The sequence below is a fragment of the Ranitomeya variabilis genome, chromosome 6, assembly GCF_051348905.1.
Source record: "Ranitomeya variabilis isolate aRanVar5 chromosome 6, aRanVar5.hap1, whole genome shotgun sequence".
Lineage (NCBI taxonomy): Eukaryota > Metazoa > Chordata > Amphibia > Anura > Dendrobatidae > Ranitomeya > Ranitomeya variabilis.
The window spans coordinates 538,407,406-538,434,982 of NC_135237.1; the positions used below are offsets into that span (position 1 = coordinate 538,407,406).

Here is a 27,577-nt window from a genome sequence, read left to right on the forward strand (position 1 = left end):
CTATGGGACACTCATTTTGTGCAGGCTGATCGCTTCTATAGCATGCAGATCAGTCAGCGCTGCACATTTTGCACACTGACCTTAGAGACTTTCTGACTTGCACTGCACATGACAAGAAGTCTCTCAGCTCTGGAGACCCGGATGTTGTCATGACGACATCGGATCTCCATGGCAGCGATCAGGACCCCGAGGCTGTCAGCCCCTTTGCCAGCTTCGGAATGCTGCGATTTTGTTTGATCGTAGCATTTTGGGGGTTAAAGTGTCGGTAGCGGCTCCGTGGCACTTAGTACTGGGTGTCAGCTGTCAGAATCAGCTGACACCCGGCCCCGATCGGCCTCACACCACCGGTGTGCGCGGCTGATCGCTATGGCGTACTATCCCGTCCATGGTCAGACAGGACCAGGGCACATGGACGGGATTGTATGTCAAATGTCAGAAAGGGGTTAAAAGGGATGTCCTAAGATAAAAAAAAAATCAGCTATCCACAGGCTGCTTCATTCATTCTTTACAGGACTGAAAGAGATAGCCAAGCGCTGCGCTCAGCTACCCATCATGAGTTTTGATTTTCGGACAAACTGTTTCAATATTTAATATTTTAAAGCAAAATTATTAAAGGGAATCTGTCAGCAAGTTTTTGCTATGTTACCTGAGAGCAGCATAGTGTAGGGACAGAGACCCTGATTCCAGCAATGATGAGCTGTCTAACTCCGCCCACCTCACTGATAAGCTGTTTTCTGTGTGCAATAATGGCGTAATAGTACGCCAATGTCAGACTCCCTTCCTTGTCATGAGACCTGTAGACCTGTAGAAGCGCTTGTAACAGCGCGAAACAGCTGTCGTCATTCACCTGCTCACCTCCCATCCAACTGCACTCCCTCGGACCGAAAAGCTGCATTTATCCATGTTCTAAATAAAGAATTGGACCACAGTCGGGTGAGTGCTGCCGCATTCTTCTGTTTTCATTTCCTGGATTGCTTCTAATCTCCATGCGAGCACCTCCTGAACTTTAGTCAGCCCGTCACCACTTACTGCTGTTGATTTATTGCCCTAATACAGGCTGTGCAGCTCATTTTTTTCTTTTATCTGAAAAAACAAGTGTGGGACTGCCCTTTTTTGTAATTTCACCGCATTTTGAACTTTTTCCCGTTTTCTAGTACATGACATGGTAAAACCAATGGTGTCGTTCAAAAGTACAACTCGTCCCACAAAAAAATAAGTTCTCACATGGCCATGAAAAATAAAAAAGTTATGGCTCTGGGAAGGAGGGGAGTAAAAAATGAAAATGCAAAACAAAAAACACTTCTGGTTGTTAAGGCGTTAATATGTGTTGGCTGGGGGTCCAAGCACCAGCTGAGCGAAGAAAGCACCATATTCCCTTCATTTTGTGGTCAGGCACAGCGCTATAGCAAGGCTAGTCTCTGTCTCCAGTACGGCAGCTCACTGCAGCTGATCACCAAGTGAACACCCTGAGCTGCAGTACCAGGCACAGCCACAACTGTCTGTATGGCGCAGTGTCTGGTAAAAGAATTAAAGGGAACCTGTCACCCACCCCCCGAGGTGTTTGTAACTAAAAGAGCCACATTGTGCAGCACTAATGCTGCATTCTGACAAGGTGGCTCTCTTAGTTCTTGGTGCTGTAACTGCAGAAATAATCGATTTTGCAATTTGTCCAAAATACCTTGAAACAGTCCTGGGGGCAGATCTTTCTCACCCTAATGCAGACGCAGCACCGCCGTCACTCATGGCCCCTTGGCGCCGCCTCCTCAGCGTTGTTTTCAACTGTCCCCGCGCCTGCGCTGTTATCTTATGCCTTGGGCATGTGCAGATAGCCCAAGGCATAAGATAACAGCGCAGGTCATCATTATCATAGTATTGGACAACCCCTTTAATTGTGATTTAATGGTGGGAAGTCTTCTGCTTATTTCCCTGGTTTATTATCCAGAGTGGAAAGAAGCTAAAAAGAGCATCAGTCTATCTGTCGGACCCGTGATGTAGATGCATATCATTGGTGTGTTGATTTTAATGGGAAATGTGTAATACTCTACTTGCCCTGCGGAGGCAGTGTAGGGAAATGAAACGCTTGCTGCATTAAGATCATACATTATTGATGCATCTATAACCCATTCCCTTTATTGTTTCCCAACCCTCAGTTGGAACCTTCAGGGTTGGTATTATTACCTCTTCATTGCCCTATACTTCCAGGAACGTTATCACTAACCCCTTTTTTGCCATAGACAATGGTAGGATAATATCGTAGAAAGGGACAACCCCTTTAATTATAATTTAATAGTGGGAAGTCTTTGGCTAATAAACCAGGGACACATGGCAGGAGAGGAGAGAAGCTACATAGAGTATCTGCCCATCTGGAGGACTCAGCTTGTTGGTGCATAGTAATAACCTGTTCATTGTGTAATACTCCACTTTCCCTGTGGAGGCGCTGCAGAATAATTGAACACTTGCTTCTATGTTCTTGCGGAGAGGTGATTTTTCCTCCTCTAGGCCGACATCGATCAGAAATGTTATCCATAACCTTCAGTGCTGTAGGCCACAAGCAATGGTATGTCTACCCCTTTATTGCTCTTGATCACTAGGGATGTTACCATTAACTCCTTCACTGCTGTAGAAGGATAAATAATTTTATTTATTTATTTACCATGCTTTGCTGATATAGCGCCATCTTATTCCCAGCGCCTTTCAGATTTAACCAACGCTGTCCCCATTGGGGCTCACAGTCTAGATTCCCTATCAGTATGTCTTTGGAGTGTGGGAGGAAACCGGAGAACCCGGAGGAAACCCATCAAACACGGAGAGAGCATACAAACTCCTGGCAGATATTGTTGGTGGGATTTGAACCTAGGACTCCAGCGCTGCACAGTAACAGTGCTAACCACTGAGCCACTGTGCTGCCCAATACATACTACAGTGCTACCCACTGAGCCCTAGATCACCAGCACCTTCAGTGCCCCCTAGACCACCAGGAATGGTATTATTACCCCTTAACTGTCCTAGATCATCAGGGATGTTAATAAATCTAATAAATATTCCGCAGCGCTTTACAGACGTTATCATCGCTGTCCCCGATGGGGCTCACAATCTAAATTCCCTATCAGTATGTCTTTGGAATGTGGGAGGAAACTGGAGAACCCGGAGGAAACCCACGCAAACACGGAGAGAACATACAAACTCTTTGCAGATGTTGTCCAAGGTGGGATTAGAACTCCAGCGCTGCAAGGCTGCTGTGCTAACCACTAAGCCACCGTGCTGCCCATTCATTGCTATAGACCAGGTAACTTTTTAGAATGAGCAATAATGTGCAGTGCTAGAGGAATAACACTATCTCTGCTATCTCTGGCCATTATTTATCAGTTTTCCTCTCCAAAGGCTTTATCTCTTAAAGGGAATCTGTCAGCAGGTTGTTGCTATGTAATCTGAGAGCAGCACAATGTAGGGACAATGACCCTGATTCCAGTGATGTATCACTTAGTTTACTGGGTTCAGCAGTTACGATAAAATCACAGATTTTTTGGCTGCAGATCTAGCAGAGCTCTGAATACTGAGCTGTGTATAACCCCGCCCACACCACTGATTGGCTGCTTTCTGTGTACACTGTATATTGTCAGCAGGCTGCCAATCAGTGGCTGGACCACTAGGCATGGGACAACTAGTCCTGTAGTGATAATCTGCTGATAAAACACTGATTGTATTGAAACAGCAAAACACAGCCTAATCAGTGACACATCGTTGGGTCTCTGCCCCTACATCATGTGGCAATCAGGAATACATAAAGAGATAATCTGGCGGCAAATCATGTCTGGGCTTGATTACTGGAGAAGTGGCCACAGGGTAAAAATGTAGCTATATTCTCCCAGCAGCCACTGGTTTCCTGTATCAGGGCGGTGGAGGGAACTGTCACAGCCATCTCTCACCATACAGGGAGCGAGGCTATAATCCCTCCCCGGCACATTGATTGACAGCGTGCTCTGCAGCAAGTGTGTGCAGCGTGTGTGCACAGAGCACGCTGTCAATCAGTGACCACTGTATAGTAAGCGGTGACTGTAACCGCTCCCTACACTGCCCCGATGACTGGAAGCAAGCAGCTGCAGGGAAAATGTAGCTTCATTTTCTCCCTGTAGCCGCTGCTCCAGTAAAGTAGCCAGACTTGAGTTAAATGATGCTCGTTACCTGCAGATTAACCCTATATCTACAGGTAAATTGTGTGTCTGGAGGTCCCATTGGCACCCAAAAGAAACAGTCCATGGCTTAATCGGCTTTAACATATATGTATTTCTTTGCAGACTTGCTGACTGGGTTCCTGTGGATAAAATGAGGACGCAGCACAGCGCACACACCATGGTCTTTGTGTCGCTCCTAGCGGTGACATTTTTCTTATCCAATCTCGGACACAGCCAAGGTAATAATTGCAGAAGTGCCTTATATTCTGTTCGATATCTCATTGGTTATCTGGTGTGCAGAGGTCAAACGTTCCCCGTACCTGAATATATTTGTTATTTATATGTACAAATTGGTGCAACGTTTTTCCATGCAGAGCCAGGCATGTCAGAGTGAAGAGACTTATAGGCCATGCATGCTCCTCTGGGAAATTAAATATACAAATTGTCTCTTCAGAGACGAAGTGGACTACAACTCTAGCGCCACCTATTAGAAGCAGCAATTTTAGGATCACTACTTCCAATAGGTGGCGCTAGAGTTCTAGTTCAATTTCCCAGACGAGCATGCATGGCCTATAAGTCTCTTTACTCTGACATGTCAAGCTTGGCATGCCATTCTCCACATGAAGAAACGTTACGCCTTAGAACCTTATGTATATGTATAAATGCTGATATCCAACATATTCCTGATGGATCTGTATTACACGGGATATAATGACCATTATTTCATTACAGGGCTCTTGATTCCGTAGCACCTTATTGCTTAATATATTTACTAGTTTCTGGGTAATGCAGTAGCTTTATGTCGCCTTTGTGCATCACGTAATATATACAATGTTGGTCTATTGGCTTGGTTTATCCGGTATTTTTTTACAGGGTTTACAGGGCCGATGTTGCTTTATACGCTCTTTTTTTTCGCTGCACATACGAAGATTTGAGTTTTGAAAAGTTTCAAATTCACACAAACTTCGAAGACAAACGATATGATATAGTTATCTGTGCTAGAACTCATACTATCGTCCATATATTAGCGGTCTTGGACTTATTTTTTAACATTTACTGAAGTTGCGAGCACAGACGTGTAATTTATTATGTGTGATTCACTGATAGACCTTTGTTATATTGACCAGAAAATGCTGTAAGAAAACGACCCTGACAATCACGGTGCAAACCTTCCAGTATAGAACTGTCTTCTTACTTCACAATACAATGAAATGTTCCCTGTAATTTTAACAAACTTTGCATAAATGAATAGTACAGGTGAATCTAAGACATTTTGTAATATACCTTATCAGATAAATAAGCTTCTTTCTCCACTTATGAGCCCTTTGTCCGCTCTGGAAAAACCCCAGCTTAAATCCATTTTAGTCAAAGCGAGATCAACAACTAGGTCACTGAGGTATCAGATTACAGAGTCTATTAAACTCTACGGATACCTTATCAGCTAAAATAAAATCTTCCTCCACTTATGAGCAATTTCTTACCCTCTCTCTCCCTCCTGAACTTATACACTCTTGAAAAAAAGGTTTCAAATCCTTATTAGTCAAAGCAAGACTGACAGCAAGCCCACTGAGGTGTCAGATTATAGATTAAACTCTATTGATACCTTATCAGCGAAGTAAGCATCTTCCTCCACTTATAAGCCACTTCTTCACCTCCCTCTGCCTCCTGAACTTGTCATACACTCTGAAGAAAAAGCATGTCAAAGCAAGACCAAACAGCTAGCTCACTGAAGGGTCAGATTACAGAATCTTTTAAATTCTATGGATTCCTTATCAGAAAAATAAGCTTCTTTCTCCACTTATTAGCCACTTCTTCTCCTCCGCCTGAAATCAAAACTGACAGCCAGCTTACTGAGGTTTCAAGTTACAGAGACTTTTAATATGGAGAGGGAAAGGGGAAAGAGGAATGAGGAGCATCGTGACAGACCAGGCGGGTAAAGGCAGATTATGCTGCAGCTTCTATCAAATGTATTTCACTTTAGTGCTGGATTCACAGCCACACATCTCAGTATTGCTATAAAATGTCTTCCATGCTATAGGAAAAGAAGAGCTGTAATCCCGCATGTCTCTGTGCGAACTGTGTATAGAAGACATCATAGCTGCTAGTATCTATCCATTAGCTCAGAGAGAACTGAAAATTAAAGATAAATTGTGCACAGGGGAAAATTCAGGATACAACTCATAAAATGGTCAAAAATAATGTTCCTCACCCATGGCACTTATTCTGAAAAGTTGAACTTTCAGAACTGGTATGCATGCTGGGATATAAAAAGTCTGAAGAAGAGAATTATTATTATTTTTCTTTGTATATTACTATTATTGTTGGGGCTTTTTTTTTCTGAGATAGAGGCAGGGGAACTGCTTCCTTCAGTGTTTAGAGAGAGAAGAAGGAACATTAATGCTACTGAGGTCTTATACTGTTGAATAGGAGCTGAGTTATAGTTCTCGGCATCAGTCACTACACAGTATCCGGAGATATTCAGTACCGTCAACTCTGTACATCCGGCCGGCACTGGCACTAATAGCAGCTGATCAGTCAGGAGCGCGGCGCCTGTCGGGATCCCACCTGTCCAATATTGATGACCCTTTAAGCCTAGAAGTACTTTGCAAGTGCAGGAATACAACTTTGTTTTCACCCCCTTTCAAGGAGTGCCTCCCTTTGGACAAGTATTCTACAGTGTCCATTCCGATAAATGGGGTAATGTAGTGTAATACAAGGCAGGACAGAAACGGTCCTCCAGAGAGAGCGAGATCCCCCTTGTAACACCTTTCCGCTATCCTCAAATGATGAGGCTCCTCACCTGGAGACCGCCCTCGATTAACTCAGGCGTATATTAAATATGGATTTTCTAGGCAAGAGAACCCCTTTAAAACGCATTTTTTTACATAACTGATATGCCCACATTGTATTTATATAAATCCGCTAGGCTTTATTACGAGTTGTGGATGCCCCAGTGTAAAGTGGATTTCCCAGAAGATGATTTTTTTTTTTGTTCAAAACACATTTCAATCTTCCCACAATCGTGATTTGGTTTGAGAAAAATGTCATTATGCCTACAAAATATTTGGATGGCCAACAATGGGTCAAGATAGGTCAAGCCTGAAGGAGTTTCCTGTTTTTGAAGGGTTTCGTAGAGATTTTCCACAATGATCTTTAGTTCAGTCTCATTGTGGCAATAACCTAATTGTTTATTAAACTTTTTTTCTGCCGTCTTTTTTTTTTTTTAAATGGTCTTGGTTTATTCTTCTAAAGCCCCTTCGTAAACTTTGGATAGAACTCGAATGAACCCATTGATTTGGCCGGCCATGTAATGTCTACTGGAGCCTTATGACTCTTTTCGGTGAAAGATGGATTGGCTAGATGGAATTTTGTTGCCTGATCATTTTGTTTTGAGGCTGATTAGGTTGTCAAAACACATGAATGCTCATCCGAGAGCGCTCAAGATGAAGGTCACAGTCACCTTCATGTATTTATGACATATAAGAAGTATGCCAAATATTTTTATCATGGAGGAACCCCTGGAAAATGTAGGATTGGACTCACGGTAGTATGGATTAATATGTAGCACACGTCACCCAACTTGTGGTCTTCACCATTAATATCAATGATCCCAAATCTTTTTACAATGGAGGATCCTTTAAATGTTTGTCCTCTTGGGGAACCTCAACAGGGTTGGCATCAGGAACCATTTGGGTTATTTGGGTTAGTATTTGTCACATTTTTTGCATTCAGTATCCCACTGTAATATAATTTGGTCTTTATCATATTTAGCAGTGAATAATCTTTTTTTCCATGCAAAAATGTCGTCCTTCCAGGAAACCTGTAGTCAGAAACAAGGCGAAACGCAGGTGATTTGGTTTAATGTGTTCTGTGCTTGTTTCACATGTCAAGATCAACGTCACAGTCAGCCATCTTTGGGTCTTTATGAGATATTAAAGATATTTCTAATCTTATTTTCATGGGGAAAATGCCACTTCCATGTCTGAACATGCTTCTATTACCTTATCACCCATTGCTAGGCAGCGCTTCACTAATATTGTGGATGTCGTTGGGCAATGGCAGCATGTTTCAATGCAACTTTAGGATAGGGAAACTTATTGCCCCTACTGTGTTTTGCTAATCAGACCAGATGTGATTAACCCTCAGCAGGGATTCTCCTTTGTTGAATCCCTAGCAGTCTGTTTCTAGCAGCCAGTTATTAGTTATACTTACCTGGTTCACAGTTTTATTACTCAGCTCCTGCTCAGATTGTTTGTTTCCTGATACCGATCTTGTCATTCACATGACCACATCCCTGTCCTCTGATTTTGTCCCTGACTTGCGGCAGGGGACGGGGACCGCGGCGGTGATTAAGTCGGCGTCCCTGTCGAGGGGAAGGCAGAAGCGTCCAGGGGCGCCTGCGCTATCGGCAGTCAGGGAAATTGAGGAGTCAGAGTTGGATGTTTGACTTACCGACTCCACAATATACTTGAATCACAATGTGCAGATCTTGTCCATGGCTGGCCTTGAACCAGGAGGACTCCTAGAGCTGCAAAGGAACTCTGAACCAGTCTGGGGCCCCTAAACGTGACGTGTAAGCCTGACATTTGTGTCTTCTGGTCTAAAGTCCTAAGAATATATACCATCAGGAAAGCATGGACTTCCTGTGAAGACGCAGGGATGGAGGAGAACCGGACATCTGTGTTGATCCCTTTGCCTCTCTTCAGACTCCTCACCCCTACTTTTTCACGTTCTTATTCCTGTCCAATAACGATCAGCAACTCAAACTTTTCGCGCTCATGAATTTTCAATATTATGACACGTTTATGGCCCACAGTATGTTGGATCAACAAGTTTTTGAGTTTTTGGAACAAGGCGAAATAGTTCTTAATGCTCACATTCATTTCCAAGCCTGACTGCTACTGGGATCATTAGATGCTTATAACACATACTGATTTTATATTGGAGCGATGTCCCGGCCAAGATCAGTTTGCTACAGGGCCTATGAGTAGGTGACAAATGATTTCATTTAATTTGGGGGTAGGCTGGAATAAATGCCAAAAAATACACTCTTTGGGATCCTGATGATTTACGGAGCTCATAGATTGCCCCTCATTCTACCAGTAATGTCAATTTATTGCATTTTTTTCCAGCAGGAGTATAATAATTAGAAACAGTAAATATGCAAATAAGGAACCCGGTATACTAATGTTGGCGGGTGGAAATCTGACAGGTTTTTACACGCCTCAATCCTGAAGCCAATCCAAGAATGTTCAAAAGGAACAGTTTATTGCCTTGTTAAAAAACAAGGAACTGCAGGCAAGGTACAAGTAATATTTTTCTTGGGCGAGGTCTTATTTAGTCTTAGCCAGGGGTGAAAGATATAGAATGTATAGAACACGGTGGGAGTTTTCTGCAGACAGTATATCAATATATATATACAGTATATGTTGAAACCAGAAGTTTCCGTACACTATATCTGCATGTTTTTCTCAATATCTGGCATGAAATTAGAATAAACCTTTCCCGTTTAGGTCAGTTAGGATTACCATAAATATTAATATTTGCCAAATGCCAGAATAATGAGACAGAGAATGTTTTATGGCATTTTTATTACTTACTGCAAAGTCAAAAGTTTCCATCCATTTCATTAGTATTTGGTACCATTGCCCTTAAACTGAATGACTTTGGTCAAACGTTTGGGATCTCCTTCCACAAGCTTCTCACAATAGTTGGTCGGAATTTGTGCCCATTCCTTCTGACAAAACTGATGTAACTGATCCAGGTTTGTAGGTCGCCTTGCTCACACCGGCCTTTTCAGCTTTGTTCATAAATTTTTAATAGGATTGAGATCGGGGCTTTGTTATGGCCACTCCAGAACTTTCACTTTGTTACCATTTTGGCAGTATGCTTCAGGTCATTGTACATTTAGAAGACCCATTTACGCCCAAGTTTTAACTTCATGGCTGATGTGTTGAGATGTTGCTTTAGTATTGCCACATAATCTTCTTTTCTCATGATGCCATCTATTTTGTGAAGTGCACCAGTCTCTCCTGCAGCAAAGCAACCCCACAACATGATGCTGCCACCCCCATGTTTCACAGTTGGGATGGTGTTCTTAGGCTTCCAAGCGTCTCCCTTTTTCCTCCAAAGGTAAGGATGGTCACTATGCCCAAAAACTTAAATTTTACTTTCATCAGACCACAGGACATGTCTGCAAAAATTAAGTTCTTTGTTCCTTTGTGCATTTGCAAATATTAATCTGGTTTTTCATGTTTCTTTTGGAGTAATGGCTTCTTCCTGGCAGAGTGGCCTTTCAGCCCATGTTAATACTGGACTCATTTCACTGTGGTTATTGACACAATCTTACCAGCTTCCGTGATCATCTTCACAAGGTCTTTTGCTTTTGTCCTTGGGTTGATATGCACATGTCAGACCAAAGCACGTTCATCTCTGGGACACAGAACCCATCTTCTTCCTGAGTGGTATGATGGCTGGACATTCCCATCTTGTTTGTACTTGCATATAATTGTATGTACAGATGAATGAGGCACCTTCAGGTATCTTGAAATTGTACCCAAGGATGAGCCAGACTTGTGCAGCTCCACAATTCTCTTCCTGATATCTTTTCTGATTTCTTGAGACTTTCCCTTGATGCTACACAAAGAAGCAGTGTGTTTCAAGTGCATTAAAATACATTCACAGGTATGTCTCTACTTAAAGGGAACCTGTCAGCAGTATTGTGCACAGTGACCTACAGACAGTGTCAGGTCAGTGCCGTTATAATGATTAAAATGATACCTTGGATGTTGAAATCCGTCTTGTGGTTGTTTTTTAATTGTTATTTTCAGTTTTGTGCTAGTGATATGTCCATGCTCCGGGGTGGCCTGTGGGGGGTCTTTATGTGGTGCTGTGATTAGGTATTCATAATGCAGACTGCTGATAGGTCACTGATCCCTCACTGCCCTGCCCCCTAGTTTACATAATGAATATCTGTACATACTGAAGAAAAAAACAAAAAACCCTTCTGCAGGCTGGTGCCACCATGGCCCCTGCGCTGCAACTTAATCGCATGTTTAGTGTTCAGTTAATACGTATTCTTGATGTTATTGAGCAAGTGTAAAAAAAAACTATTTGAAAATGGTGTTTGCGCAGTAGCAGCTATCGGTGTGTGTTGTGAATTCTGCTCTTGGGTTCCCTCCGGTGGTTGTAAGTGGTAGCGCTGCTGTCTCTGAATCACAGCATTTATCAGGTGTGTTCACTTCTTGTAATTTTGACTGGGCTATTTAATCTTGCTTCACCCTTTAGTCAGTGCCAGTTGTCCATTGTTCCTGGAGGATTCACATCTTTGCCTGGTCTCTTCTGCTTTGCAGTTCATTTCAACAAAGCTAAGTCCTGGCCTTGATTTTGCTGTCCACATGCTGTGGACTTATTGTTCAGTTCTTTTCCATGTTTTTGTCTTGTCCAGCTTGGTCTGTATAAGGATTTGTTTAGCCAAGCTGGTATCTCTGGAGATGCAGATATACCCTCCATATCTTTAGTTAGCTGTGGAGTTTTGTATTTTCTGTGGTGGATATTTTCTAGTATTTTAATACTGACCGCATGGTACTCTGTCCTATCCTTTCTGTTTAGCTAGAAGTGGCCTCCTTTGCTAAATTCTCATTTCGTCTGTGTATGTTTTTTCCCTCTCCTCTCACAGTCAATATTTGTGGGGGGCTGCTTAACTTTTGGATTTTCTCTGAGGCAAGATAGTTTTCCCTTTTCTATCTCTAGGGGTAATTAGTCCTCCGGCTGTGTCGAGGTGTCTAGGGAGTGTCAGGTACATCCCACGGCTACTTCTAGTTGTAGTGTTAAGTTCAGGGTCTGCGGTCAGTACAGGTACCACCTTCTCCAGAGTACGTCTCATGCTGCTCTTAGGCCACCAGATCATAACAGGTGTGTATAGAGATCTGATAGTTACTATTGCGCAGGCGCTGGCGGAGGAGATGGTGCCGCCCACGCCTGAGCAGTAGCAGCTCTCGGAGATCGCCAAGAGCTGCTAATGCACTGTGCCATCTTGGAGGAGGAAATTGTCTGTAGGCTGAGTTGCATAATTACCCTGTTAGCCACTCCCACTTGTAAAGACACTATTTAAAAAATTGCATCAAATAGAAAAGCCTATATCTGTGGAACCGTATGGTGGATTGGAAAAAAAAAGTAGAGAAAGCAACAGGAATAAAATAAGAGCCAAAAAATGATAATTTTTAAACTGGTAACAGGTCCCCTTTCAACATCTTCAGAAATGTTGGCAACTATGTGTATAGTTTTTTCATGTACGGTAATTACTTATCCAGCCCATAGTGCAAACCAGCTGAATATACTGAATAGATCTCGATCCAAAAGGAATTACTCACAGATGTGTAATCAGGAGGCAGCAGAATTGTGAATACAGCTCTGGATGAGAATTGTAAGAAGACATGTCAGAATCCATACAGGATAAATAAATCAATGTATGGTCCTCTGTATGGAGTATTATTTCATACAGTATATGTAGAGGAATAAAAACCACATTTAACAGAAGAAGCGGTAATGTACGGCTCCTATAACTTGCAAAATATGGTGCTGAAAGTACAAAAATTTGCCAAAAATCCAGTTTTTACATTCGGTGCTTTGAGGTGACTGAACATCACCAGGAGTCCTCGTGACATCTTATTACAAGTGATAAATCATGTGGATCTTGGCACTGGCTGGTAATTCCCGCACAGACAGGTTTCATCAGCGAGATTATAGGCAGATAAAGGTAAATTAAGTGATTACTTTCTGCGGGAGGGGGAATGAGGAAGCATGCCATCATCAAGTGGATGACTGAGGTTTTATTATCTGACATTCTTTACTATCCTGCCACACAGGAGGCTCGTATGGAAAAATGTTATATTATGCACTTACTAAAACAAAATAATATATATGCTCTATATTATCTTGTTTTAATTATTAAAGTGAATATTCTGTGTGTTGCTATGGCTACAGACTACAAACAGACCCTGTTTGTAGTATTTCTGTAGTCGGATTTTACGCGCTTCCATTTCCTCCGTGTTCTACTTTCTGCAGTTTCAGATGGCAGAGACTAAAGATGCTTCACGTGCTGTCGGACAAACGCCACAGAATTAATCGTCACGACCCATTCTATGTGCACAGAACAATCGTTAATAGGATCGTTCTGTGCGTAGAAAATATCATGTTATCGGCGGCACATCAGCCATTTACACAGGACGATGTGCTGCCGATTGCGATGATTTTTAACTAAGCTGTTACAGGTCATTGCTCTCGACGACGAGCGTCTTCATCATTCGCTGGATGATTCCTGGCCTGATTAGATGGCCTGATAATAGAGAACCATTGTACCCAGAAAAGCTTGTTTCCCGATTGTCGACCTGTCTAATACTGCCCGTACACCTCAATCTATCTCTGTACCTATTAGAGATCAGCCATTCTTTTAAAATTAGAATTTACCAGCTGTACTGATTTTATTTTTTAATATTAGATTTTATGTAAATTGCAAGGACTCTAATTGGCCCTGAAATGATGAGTGCAGCACAGAGGACTCCGCAGAAGATATCCAGCTCATTTCACGCTCTATAATGCAGACAGCTTTAACAACCGCAAAACATCTATGGCTGTGGGTGAATGGTTGGTAACTGTTCATCACCGCAGCACTGTAACACACTATCAGTAATGTTTATTCAGGATTTTATGGCTTTCCCTCCCCATTCTTTTCTCTAAACTGTGAGCTGTGACGTCCCCTCACTATCCAGATTGACCGCAAAATGGCTGCATTTATACAGACCATGATAATCCTTTGTGATGTCAGCCGCACCTGAGGCCATGTGGGCCCGCTCCGACTGATACAATCTTCTGAATCAATCGCAAATTATTCAAAATCACCTAGTACAGCAAGTTCGCAAAACTTTGACAGGAATCTCATCTATCTATTATCTATCTATTATCTATCTATCATCTATCTATTACCTATCTATCATCTATCTATTATATATCTATCTGTTATCTATATATTATCTATCTATTTATCATCTATGTATTATCTATCTATTATCCATCTATCATCTATCTATCTATTTACCTATTATCTATCTATCGCCTAACTATTATACACTCACCGGCCACTTTATTAGGTACACCATGCTAGTAACGGGTTGGACCCCCTTTTGCCTTCAGAACTGCCTCAATTCTTCGTGGCATAGATTCAGCAAGGTGCTGGAAGCATTCCTCAGAGATTTTGGTCCATATTGACATGATGGCATCACACAGTTGCCGCAGATTTGTCGGCTGCACATCCCAAAGATGCTCCATACAAGGCAGGATGGATCCATGCTTTCATGTTGTTTACGCCAAATTCTGACCCTACCATCCGAATGTCGCAGCAGAAATCGAGACTCATCAGACCAAGCAACGTTTTTCCAATCTTCTACTGTCCAATTTCGATGAGCTTGTACAAATTGTAGCCTCAGTTTCCTGTTCTTAGCTGAAAGGAGTGGTACCCGGTGTGGTCTTCTGCTGCTGTAGCCCATCTGCCTCAAAGTTCGACGCACTGTGCGTTCAGAGATGCTCTTAGGCCTACCTTGGTTGTAACGGGTGGCGATTTGAGTCACTGTTGCCTTTCTATCAGCTCGAACCAGTCTGCCCATTCTCCTCTGACCTCTGGCATCAACAAGGCATTTCCGCCCACAGAACTGCCGCTCACTGGATTTTTTTTCTTTTTCGGACCATTCTCTGTAAACCCTAGAGATGGTTGTGCGTGAAAATCCCAGTAGATCAGCAGTTTCTGAAATACTCAGACCAGCCCTTCTGGCACCAACAACCATGCCACGTTCAAAGGCACTCAAATCACCTTTCTTCCCCATACTGATGCTCGGTTTGAACTGCAGGAGATTGTCTTGACCATGTCTACATGCCTAAATGCACTGAGTTGCCGCCATGTGATTGGCTGATTAGAAATTAAGTGTTAACAAGAAGTTGGACAGGTGTACCTAATAAAGTGGCCAGTGAGTGTATATCTATTATCTATATATTACCTATCTATCTATCTATCTATCTATCTATCTATCTATCTATCTATCTATCTATTATCTATTATATATCTATTATCTATATATTATCTATCTATCATCTATTATCTATCCATCATATATTATCTATCTATCTATTATCTATCTATCTATTATCTATCTATCATCTATCTATCTATGTAAATAGTACATTTCTCTATTAGTTCTATCACTTATGAGTTCATGGCTATATGTCACTTATGGCATTGATGGGTCTGTCTCTAAGATACTTTTGTCGCCAATACCTTTGGTACCATTTTTATCCACATTGTCATTAGCAACAGTTTTCTTTGAATTATTTCTGTAAGAAATGCAGGGAAACATAAACTTTCATTTTTATTTTTTTTTAATCTAAAGCATCTTTGTAGATTTAAGCATGCAATAAGTATACTACTACTCAGTGTCAGGCAGCAGCTGTAAAGGCCATCACTCTTGTTTTACCCGCGAACCGACACGAAAAGCTCTTTTTAATAACCTTGGGAAGAAAACCTGAAAGATGTTTTTATATTCTAAAAATGAAGTCTATTTCATGTGTATACCGTACCTACATATACACCTATTTTTGTGTGTGTGTCCTTTTTATTGTGTCAATTCAACATTTTTTTAACTTTTTAATTGTGCTATCTTATCTTGGATCCATATATTTTTACATACACCTTGCTGGAATAAAAGAAAAATGTAATTTAAAAAACTTTTTCTTAAACAGGCGATGGATAAAAGCTATTTTTCACATTGAGTGCACTAATATTTGTGAAACCTGCTTGTTTTATTCTAGGTGTGTTACATGCTTTTTTAGTTATTTGTGTGCTCTTTATATTCTTTTATTTGCACTTTACTTCCCACAAGAAAGTAGGAGCCATCTGGACAACTGGTCTTCAAGTTGGGACATGATGTGAAAATACCTTTGTTTTTACTTCAAAGTAAATGTCCTAAAACGTCTAAAATGCTGAAGAGATCCCGCCGCGGACTGATCACTATTTTTCAACAAATCTATTAATCTTATCCGATGATCTGAATGTTGCGTTTGTTTTATTTTCAGCAGTTGGGAAGAGCGTTTTTATCCCATTTATTTATTTATTTCCTTTTAATTGTATTATTAAATTAAATGTATTAATAACTTTAAATATTTAATTTTTATTTATCATTTATTCGTTTTTATAACCTTTTTTTTTTAACCATAAGACATTAGCTCTATCCCACTAGGTGCCCACTGACATAAAAAAAAAGACAATCCGCACAGGTTGGTGACAACAGAGTAATCCCAGTTTTATTTTTCGTGTAGATTTATGTCTTAGTTGTTTGTTTTTTGTGGTTTTTTTTGTGTCTGTGCCAATTCACATAACTAGTTGTGGAATGAAAAATATAAAATAGTAAAAATATACCGTATATATTTTATAGATAAATTGTTGATAAACATAATTGAATATAAATGGAAAAAAATTGTAGTTTTGTTCCTTTTTTCATCTACTTATAATTTTTCATATTTTTTTTGGTTAATTCGATACACTAGTGTTGTGACGCTGTTGGCACATATACTGTAGTCTCGAAACTCTACGGTAGTACGGTATATAAAGTGTTGGCAAAATACGTCTTTCCTTGTTTAGACGGTTGGATGGTGTCGTCTGTGAAGGGTATTGGGCAACTTTTTTGTTCTTCGTGGTGATGGTTATTTCCTTGTTATTATTGTTGTTTAGTTTATTGTTATATGTAGAATGTTATATATATAATGGTTTAGATGATTGTTGATATGTAGATTAAAAGTTCATGATATTTTAACACTATGACAAAAGCAACTAGAAGTTAGTTGCATTACATTAAAAGAAAGTCTATTTTCAGAAACAGCGCCTCCTTTGACTAGGAGTTGTGTCTGGTACTGCAGCTCAGACTAATTAGCTTAAAAGGGTATGTAATGTTATCAAATAAAGAAAAATCTATTACTTAGCCCTTTAATTCCCAGCATTTCAGCTCTTGCCATTGACTTGTATTAGAGGACTATTCCCATCTCCAAGTTCCCATCCCAATATGTAGTAGGTGTAATAATAACATTAGCAATTACGTCCAATTAGAAATGTAGTATAGTTCTTCTGATTTGCTATGTCGCTTACCCCATGCAGAGCATTGCCGTAGCTTAGGTATCCATGGATACGACCACTAACAACTAACTGTCACTATATGAGTGGTCGTAACCATGGCTACGGCAATGTCCTACATGGTGTAAGCGACATGGTGTAATATCCATGAAAAACAAGGGAAAAGCGTACGTGAAAACAAAACGTCTGAATGCGGCCATACAAGTGTAAGGGTCCGTGAAGATCATGGACAGCACATGGATGCCCCCCGTGTTCAGTCGGTATGCTTTCCGTTTTTAACATGCTTTACTGCTAGTGGCTGTTTTTGGTACTGTAGCTCAGAATGGGGCTAAGCTGCAATACCATTCACGGCCACTACCACATACAGAGCGCTGTGTCTCTGCTGGAGCTCCATGGTTCCTTCTCTCAGCTGATAGGTTGATATTTTCGACCTATCCAAAGGGCCTGGAAGCCTTTTTGGGGGTCAACATTGCAATAAAAGAGGTTTAACTGTCTTTTCAGCCTTACAAACTACGTTACCATCACGCAATATTATAAATCCAGAAAATCCCTTTAACTCTACAATTAAGCTCAGACAGCTACATTAAGAAGTAATTAATTGTATAATTATGCATTTGTTTAAATTTTAAAAAAAAACGTGATATGGAAGGTTTTACATTGACTTTGTATATAACTTTGCATATTTTTTTTGAAAATTTTTGCCATTTTTTATTTAGAATTCTTACTAGAAAGTGCGAGCCGTGTGTCTATACATTTGTTTGATCTTGCAGATGGAGAATGGAAAGTATGTAGGTTCATTAACATAGAACGTGCGATAGATATGTCGCCTCGGAGCTACTAATAATGGAATATTCCCGCCAGCGTTCTGCGTATCTGAATGCATTAAATGCTGGGAAGGAAGCGTACGGCTCACCTGAGCTTCAGCTCCAAATTCCTGCCTCATCTTGCCCGAAATCTACAACTTCCAAAAAGAAGTCACTCGCCCATTAAACATTGCACCTAATGAACTCTTCTTTGAGACTCATTGCAGCAGATAAAGGGTTAAAATAAAGTTAGAATCGGTAACGGCTCACCATGAAGGTGACGGATGTTCTACTAGTATGAGGGTCTGTAACAGGAGCCCAGTTATTGCCCCCCCTCCAAGTGCTTGCAAACCATGGGCCCCTTGGTGAGACTGGGCGTAGTAGGATTGGCCCCATCCCCTTTACTGTTGGCTCCGTGGCGGTTTCCCCGCTCTTGGGAGTAGATGCATTCAATAAAATGAAGAATTGGCCCAAGGGTTATAAAAGAGTGTGAGGGGGAAACATTATAAACGTTGCTACAAGGCCCAGGTATCGCTCACCTGTTCTTTGAAAACTTGCACGAATCCTGCCAAGTGCATGATGCATGCTGGCACCTAGCACGTGGCGGAAGGGCACCATGTGGGTAGTTAAAGAATGACACTAAGTTATCTCTTAGCCATTGGAAAGGTGACAGCGTATAGATTGGTGGAGGTCTGACTGCTGGGATCCCACCGATCTCAAGTACAGGACACATTTATCATTGCTAGAATGGAGGGCAGAGAGTTTGCAAAACCGGTTCTTCGTTCATTCTCTACGGTGACTTCCTGGAAGTCCTATGGAGAAGAAATGAGGCGGTGGTCGAGCATACCACGGTCCTCCATTCTAAGGGCTCGATAGCGTCTGAGAGAAACGGGGCGATTATTCAAAAGACACTCTGATCAAACTCTGATCACAGTGTGATCCGAATCTCTCGGATGAGGAGAATACAGAGAAAAGAATTTCCAATTGGGCTGCCCTCCGATGTCATCATAGTGCAATCTGATGTTTTCCATCAGTGACTTGCATGGCTGAGTGCGATCTGAACATCGGACCAAAATCGGGCATGCTGTGAATTTTTTCCTTGCACAGTTTATCCGAGGAAAATATTGGACATGTGCACGGCCCCATAGAATAACATTGGTCCGAGTGTGATCTGTTGTTTTGTCGGATCGTACTCTGACATCGAATATGCTCGTCTACACCTGCCCTTACAGTGATAAGTGTCCTGCTCTGGTGATGTTATGATCTGGTGGCCTAGGAGCAGCATGAGACGTGCTCTGGAGAAGGTGGTACCTGTACTGACCGCAGACCCTGAACTTAACACCGCAACTAGAAGTAGCCGTGGAATGTACCTAACACTCCCTAGACATCTCGACACAGCCGGAGGACTAAATACCCCTAGAGATAGAAACGGGAAAACTATCTTGCCTCAGAGAAAATCCCCAAAGGATAGACAGCCCCCCACAAATATTGACTGTGAGAGAAGAGGGAAATAACATACGCAGACTGAAATCAGGATTTAGCAAAGGAGGCCGCTCTAGCTAAATAGAAAGGATAGGACAGAGTACTATGCGGTCAGTATTAAAACACTAGAAAATATCCACCACAGAAAATACAAAATCTCCACATCTAACTAAAGATATGGAGGATATATCTGCATCTCCAGAGATACCAGCTTGGCTAAACAAATCCTTATACAGACCAAGCTGGACAAGACAAAACATGGAAATGAACTGAACTATAAGGTCCACAGCATGTGGACTGCAAAAAACAAAGCCAGAACTTATCTTTGTTGAAATGAACAGCAAAGCAGGAGAGACCAGGCAGGGATGTGAATCCTCCAGGAACAATGGACAACTGGCACTGACTAAAGGGTAAAGCAAGACTAAATAGCCCAGTCAGAATTGCACTAAGTGGACACACCTGATGAATGCTGTGATCCAAAGACAGCAGCGCTACCACTTATAACCACCAGAGGGAGCCCAAGAGCAGAATTCACAACAGTACCCCCCCCTTGAGGAGGGGTGACCGAACCCTCACCAGAGCCCCCAGGCCGATCAGGACGAGCCAAATGAAAGGCACGAACCAAATCGTCAGCATGAACATCGGAGGCAACATCCCAAGAATTATCCTCCTGGCCATAACCCTTCCATTTGACAAGATACTGAAGCTTCCGCCTCGAAAAACGAGAATCCAAAATCTTCTCAACCACATACTCCAACTCCCCATCAATCAACACCGGGGCAGGAGGATCAACAGAGGGAACAACTGGCACCACATATTTCCGCAACAAAGATCTATGAAAAACATTATGGATGGAAAAAGAGGCTGGAAGGGCCAAACGAAAAGACACTGGATTGATAATCTCAGAAATCCTATAAGGACCAATAAACCGAGGCTTGAACTTAGGGGAAGAAACCTTCATAGGAACATGACGGGAAGACAACCAGACCAAATCCCCTACCCGAAGCCGGGAACCAACACACCGACGACGGTTAGCAAAACGCTGAGCCTCCTCCTGAGACAACACCAAATTGTCCACCACATGAGCCCAAATTTGCTGCAACCTGTCAACCACAGAGTCCACCCCAGGACAATCAGAAGGCTCAACCTGCCCTGAAGAAAAACGAGGATGAAAACCAGAATTACAAAAGAAGGGTGAAACCAAGGTAGCAGAACTAGCTCGATTATTAAGGGCAAACTCGGCCAATGGCAAGAAAGCCACCCAATCATCCTGATCAGCAGACACAAAGCATCTCAAATAAGTTTCCAAAGTCTGATTAGTTCGCTCGGTTTGGCCATTTGTCTGAGGATGAAATGCGGAAGAAAAAGACAAATCAATGCCCAGCCTAGCACAAAAGGCCCGCCAAAACCTAGAAACAAACTGGGAACCTCTATCGGACACAATATTCTCCGGAATGCCATGCAAACGAACCACATGCTGAAAAAACAACGGAACCAAATCAGAAGAGGAATGCAATTTAGGCAAAGGTACCAAATGAACCATCTTGGAAAACCGGTCACAAACCACCCAGATAACTGACATCCTCTGGGAAACCGGAAGATCTGAAATAAAATCCATAGAAATATGCGTCCAAGGCCTCCCAGGGATCGGCAAAGGCAAAAGCAAGGCTTGGCCCACGCACAAGTCCCACAGGACCGCACAAAAGAACGCACATCCCGTGACAAAGAAGGCCACCAAAAGGACCTACCAACCAAATCTCTGGTACCAAAAATCCCAGGATGGCCAGCCAACACAGAACAATGAACCTCAGAAATCACTTTACCAGTCCATCTATCAGGAACAAACAGTTTCCCCACTGGACAGCGGTCAGGTTTATCAGCCTGAAATTCCTGAAGAACCCGTCGTAAATCAGGGGAGATGGCAGAAAGAATCACCCCTTCCTCCAGAATGCCGACCGGCTCAAGGACCCCAGGAGAATTAGGCAAAAAGCTCCTAGAGAGGGCATCCGACTTAATATTCTTAGAACCCGGAAGATACGAGACCACAAAATCAAAACGGGAGAAAAACAGGTCCTGTTTTTAATCCTGTCTAGGATTCAACCGTTTGGCAGACTCGAGGTAAATCAGATTCTTATGATCGGTCAAGACCACAATACGGTGCTTGGCCCCCTCAAACCAATGTCGCCACTCCTCAAATGCCCACTTCATAGCCAACAACTCTCGATTGCCGACATCATAATTGCGTTCCGCAGGCGAAAACTTTCGAGGAAAGAAGGCACACGGTTTCATCAAGGAACCATCAGAATTCCTCTGAGACAAAACGGCCCCTGCCCCAATCTCAGAAGCGCCAACCTCAACCTGAAATGGAAGAGAAACATCCGGCTGACGCAACACAGGGGCAGAAGTAAATCGGCGTTTAAGCTCCTGAAAGGCAGAAACTGCCGCAGAGGACCAATTTGTCACATCAGCGCCTTTCTTTGTCAAATCGGTCAGGGGTTTAACCACACTGGAGAAATTGGCAATGAAACGGTGATAAAAATTAGCAAAGCCCAAAAATTTCTGAAGGCTCTTCACGGATGTGGGGTGAATCCAATCATGAATGGCCTGAACCTTAACCGGATCCATTTCTATAGATGAGGGAGAAAAAATGAAGCCCAAAAAAGAAACCTTCTGCACTCCAAATAGGCACTTAGACCCCTTCACAAATAAAGCATTATCACGAAGGATCTGAAATACCATCCTGACTTGTTTCACATGAGACTCCCAATCATCGGAAAAAATCAAAATATCATCCAAATATACAATCATGAATTTATCAAGATAATTCCGAAAGATATCATGCATGAAGGACTGAAACACAGATTGTGCATTAGAGAGTCCGAATGGCATCACAAGGTATTCAAAATGGCCTTCGGGCATATTAAACGCAGTTTTCCATTCGTCACCCTGCTTAATACGAACAAGATTATATGCCCCTCGAAGGTCAATCTTAGTAAACCAACTAGCCCCCTTAATCCTAGCAAACAAATCAGAAAGCAAAGGCAAAGGGTATTGGAATTTGACCATGATCTTATTCAAGAGGCGATAATCAATACAGGGTCTCAAGGAGCCATCCTTCTTGGCAACAAAAAAAATGGTTCCCAATGGTGAAGAAGATGGCCGAATATGCCCCTTCTCCAAGGACTCCTTAACATAACTCCGCATGGCGGCATGTTCTGGCACAGACAGGTTGAAAAGTCGGCCTTTAGGGAACTTACAGCCTGGAATCAAGTCAATAGCACAATCACAGTCCCTATGCGGTGGAAGGGAACTGGATTTGGGCTCATCGAATACATCCTGGAAATCTGACAAAGACTCAGGAATTTCAGAAGAGGGGGAAGAGGAAACGACATCAAAGGAACGTTACCATGAACCCCCTGATAACCCCAACTAGTCACAGACATAGATTTCCATTCTAATACCGGATTATGTACCTGTAACCATGGGAAACCCAGCACAATAGCATCATGCAAATTATGCAACACCAGAAAACGACAGTCTTCCTGATGGGCTGGCGCCATGCACATGGTCACCTATGTCCAAAACTGGGGTTTATTTTTAGCCAATGGTGTAGCATCAATGCCCCTCAAAGGAATAGGGTTCTGCAAAGGCTGCAAGGGGAAACCACAACGTCTGGCAAATTCTAACTCCATTAAGTTCAAAGCGGCGCCTGAATCCACAAATGCCATGACAGAAAATGATGATAATGAGCAGATCAGGGTCACAGATAACAGAAATTTAGGTTGTACAGTACTGATGGTAACGGAACTAGCGATTCTCTTTGTACGCTTAGGGCAATCAGAAATAATATGAGCAGAATCGCCGCAGTAAAAACACAACCTATTCTGACATCTGAATCCTTGTCATTCAGCTCTAGACAAAATCCTATCACACTGCATAGGCTCAGGACTCCGCTCGGAGGACAACGCCATAGTGTGCACAACTCTGCGCTCGCGCAAGCGCCGATCAATCTGAATGGCCAGAGACATAGAATCACTCAGACCAGCAGGCGTGGGGAACCCCACCATAACATCTTTAACGGATTCAAAAAGACCCTTTCTGAAAATTGCTGCCAAGGCATCCTCATTCAATTTAGTCAGCACAGACCATTTTCTAAATTTCTGGCAATACGATTCTGCCGCTTCTTGACCCTGACACAGGGCCAACAAGGTCTTCTCAGCATGATCCACTGAATTAGGTTCATCATACAATAACCCTAGCGCCTGAAAAAAGGTGTCTACATTAAGCAAAGCCGGATTCCCAGATTCCAGGGAAAATGCCCCATCCTGAGGATCACCACGCAGCAGAGAGATGACAATTTTAACCTGCTGAATGGGATCACCAGAGGAACGGGGTTTCAGAGCAAAAAACAGTTTACAGTTATTTTTAAAGCTCAAAAATTTGGACCTGTCCCAAAAAAACAAATCAGGAGTTGGAATTCTAGGCTCTAAAACCGGAGTCTGAACGATATAATCGGAAATACCCTGTACTCTAGCAGCAAGCTGATCCACACGAGAAGCCAATCCCTGAACATCCATGCCAGCGCCAAACTCCTGAGCCACCCAGAGGAAAAGAGGGAAGAAAAGACACAACAGACTACAGAAAAAAAATGGCTCAGCACTTTCCTTCCCTTCTTCTGAGATGCGATTAACTCATTGTTGGCCAGTTGTACTGTTATGATCTGGTGGCCTAGGAGCAGCATGAGACGTACTCTGGAGAAGATGGTACCTGTACTGACCGCAGACCCTGAACTTAACACCGCAACTAGAAGTAGCCGTGGAATGTACCTAACACTCCCTAGACATCTCGACACAACCGGAGGACTAAATACCCCTAGAGATAGAAACGGGAAAACTATCTTGCCTCAGAGAAAATCCCCAAAGGATAGACAGCCCCCCACAAATATTGACTGTGAGAGAAGAGGGAAATAACATACGCAGACTGAAATCAGGATTTAGCAAAGGAGGCCGCTCTAGCTAAATAGAAAGGATAGGACAGAGTACTATGCGGTCAGTATTAAAACACTAGAAAATATCCACCACAGAAAATACAAAATCTCCACATCTAACTAAAGATATGGAGGGTATATCTGCATCTCCAGAGATACCAGCTTGGCTGAACAAATCCTTATACAGACCAAGCTGGACAAGACAAAACATGGAAATGAACAGAACTATAAGGTCCACAGCATGTGGACTGCAAAAAAACAAAGCCAAAACTTATCTTTGTTGAAATGAACAGCAAAGCAGGAGAGACCAAACAGGGATGTGAATCCTCCAGGAACAATGGACAACTGGCACTGACTAAAGGGTAAAGCAAGACTAAATAGCCCAGTCAGAATTGCACTAAGTGGACACACCCGATGAATGCTGCGATCCAAAGACAGCAGCGCTACCACTTATAACCAGGAGCCCAAGAAGCAGAATTCACAACAGGTGATCAGCGCAGATCCATTAGGACCCCTACCAGTCTATAAATTATCACCCATCCTGTGGATAAGTGAGAACTTCTTTTCACCAGACAACCCCTTTAAGCTGGTCATACATATTAATGTCTGCCAAATTCTACCAATTCAGTAGGACTGGTTGACACATCTAATGTATATGGGTGCCTCCTGACTACCCCGATGGAGAGGCAAATCGGGCACTTGGATTGCAACATCCTTTTTGGGAGAAGATAAGCATCAGGTGCCTGGCAGCAGCTTACTCCCCTCACCCAGTTTAGAACACATGTACTCTCACCCAAGCTGAGCGTGCATGTAAGTCAAGAGGAATAGTTCTTGGTTGAATGAGACTTTGACCAACAACTATGTGAAGTCTACAGCCATCCTTGCTCTTGTCCACAGATTGTATGTGATTCCACAGGTTGTATGTGATAATGTTGCTCAATCGAATGAGGCTGAAGACCCCAAACCAAGCTGAAGGCCTCAGAAGGCCGTCCATCTAAGGCATATGGGGGCCTCCAAACTGTCCCCCGACAAATTGTCTAAGGGGTCGTCAGCCAATTGGAATTCAATTGCCCAATGCTTGTGTTCTGTCTCCGTTGTCAGAGGAGTTGATAGTGGATCTCTGATAGAGAACACAAGCAAGCTCAGCTGAGCCGAGCGTCCATTGTATTGGGGGAGTCAGGAGAGGTAGGTGCCAGCCGAAGAATAATTCAGCCGACAGCTATCTAATGTGTATGACCAGCTATAGAAGTAATACAAGACACAACCACTCTCTGAAAAAAAAAAAAAAATTCTGACCTTCTAAAGTCAGTACTCACTTTTTTAATTTAAACTTTAAAAAATTAGTTCATTTCCTATAAATTTATTGAACTAAAATATATATTTATATTATCCACACAAAACGACCAAATGATAGACAAATATCTAAAATCTTTTAGCTGAATATTCGCAGATAACATTTGTAGATGTGTCTGAAACCTCTCTATTATTGAAAGGCTTAAAGTGTTTTTCATCAAAAATGTAAAGTTCTGGAAAAAAAACTCATCCGTCTGTGTTTTCTCGTTGACTAATGTCCTAACCTCTAACATGAATTGTCTTGTCCTAATTTAGGGGAATTGTCAGTGGTATGTCATGCGGGATGTCATCCATGTTGGTTTACAGATAGTAACCGGTGGTGTTTCTATAGAAGATCGTCTACGTCTGGTTTATTAACTTTTGTTTCTTTCTACTTTTGCAGTGACCCAGCCGACAAAATTAAGGTTCCATGTAATAGCGCAGGATAGTGTACAGATATCATGGAAGGCCTCCAAAGATAAAATTAAAGGCTATAAACTCCTGGTGACCCCAAAATCAGGTAAATCCTAGTGTAATGCGAGGGAACGGTGCTATAATGGGAGATCAACAGGAACAACTAGTCATCTATACAGTATATCTATATTTTCTACTTATCTATCATCTATCTCATATCTATCCATCAAATAAGTATTTCATCACTGCCGATTTTGCAAGTTTTCCCACCTACAAAAATTGGAGAGGTCTGTAATTTTTATTGTAGGTACACTTCAACTACGAGATACAGAATCTTAAAAAAAATCCAGAAAATGACATTGTAGGATTTTTACATAATTAATTAGCATTTTATTGCATGAAATAAGTATTTGATCACCGACCAACCAGTAAGAATTCTGGCTCTCACAGACCTGTTAATTTTCTTTAAGAAGCCCTCCTACTCTGCACTCATTACCGGTATTAATTGCACCTGTTTGAACTCATTACCTGTTTAAAAGACACCTGTTCACACACTCAATCACACTCCAAACTCTCCACCATGGCCAAGACCCAAGAGTTGTCAACATCAGGGACAAAATTGTAGACCTGTGTAAGGAGGAGAACTGGGCCACGGGTACCTGTACTGAGCCAGGTTCGGAACTATTGAGGCTGTCTCCCTGTTGCCCGGGGGAAAGAATAGTGTGCAGGACCAACCTCTTGACCCGGGGGGGAGAGTTAAGATAAAAGCAAAAGCGCGTCAAAGTTAGGCTCAGTCTCCCGGCACCGCACAGAGAGCAGCAGGGTGGGCAGCGCGCTCCGTATCGCGTACCTCAACTCCGAGATGGGCTGCGAGCAGAACTGTTCGTGACTCCCAGCATGATCGCAGACGAGGGAAGTGCAGCGTGTCAGGGAATTCATCAGGGAGCGCTAGTACAGAGGAGCCGGGCCCACCTGCAGGACTTGGCGCTGCGATCCCCACTGCCAGCCAGAGCACAGTTGTCCCCACTTGATATCGGAGCTTCAGCCGCACTGGTCGCTTCAGTTGTATCGGATCATGGACTAGTGGCTCAGCAGGTAAAACCGGTGATCGCCTGCTGCCGCCTGAAGGCAGACCGTTGGTTCCAGGACCGTACCGGAACAGCATCACGCCAGCCGTTGTTGGCGCCACTGCCTGACCTTGAGAAAGACGCTTGCA

At 42.5% G+C, this 27,577-nt stretch overlaps 1 protein-coding gene across 4 annotated transcripts in view; it reads left to right on the plus strand.

Annotated features, from left to right (window-relative positions):
- Nucleotides 1-27,577, plus strand: part of COL14A1 (collagen type XIV alpha 1 chain) — a 193,363-nt gene that overhangs the window by 17,685 nt on the left and 148,101 nt on the right. For 3 of the 4 annotated variants that reach the window (XM_077271151.1, XM_077271153.1, XM_077271152.1), the window contains exons 2-3: nt 4,296-4,411; nt 26,351-26,467. In XM_077271151.1, coding sequence (XP_077127266.1) covers nt 4,324-4,411; nt 26,351-26,467 — 205 coding nt within the window. In that variant the 5' untranslated portion in view covers nt 4,296-4,323. The remainder of the gene's footprint in view (nt 1-4,295; nt 4,412-26,350; nt 26,468-27,577) is intronic. The other variant, XM_077271154.1, reaches the window with a different exon arrangement.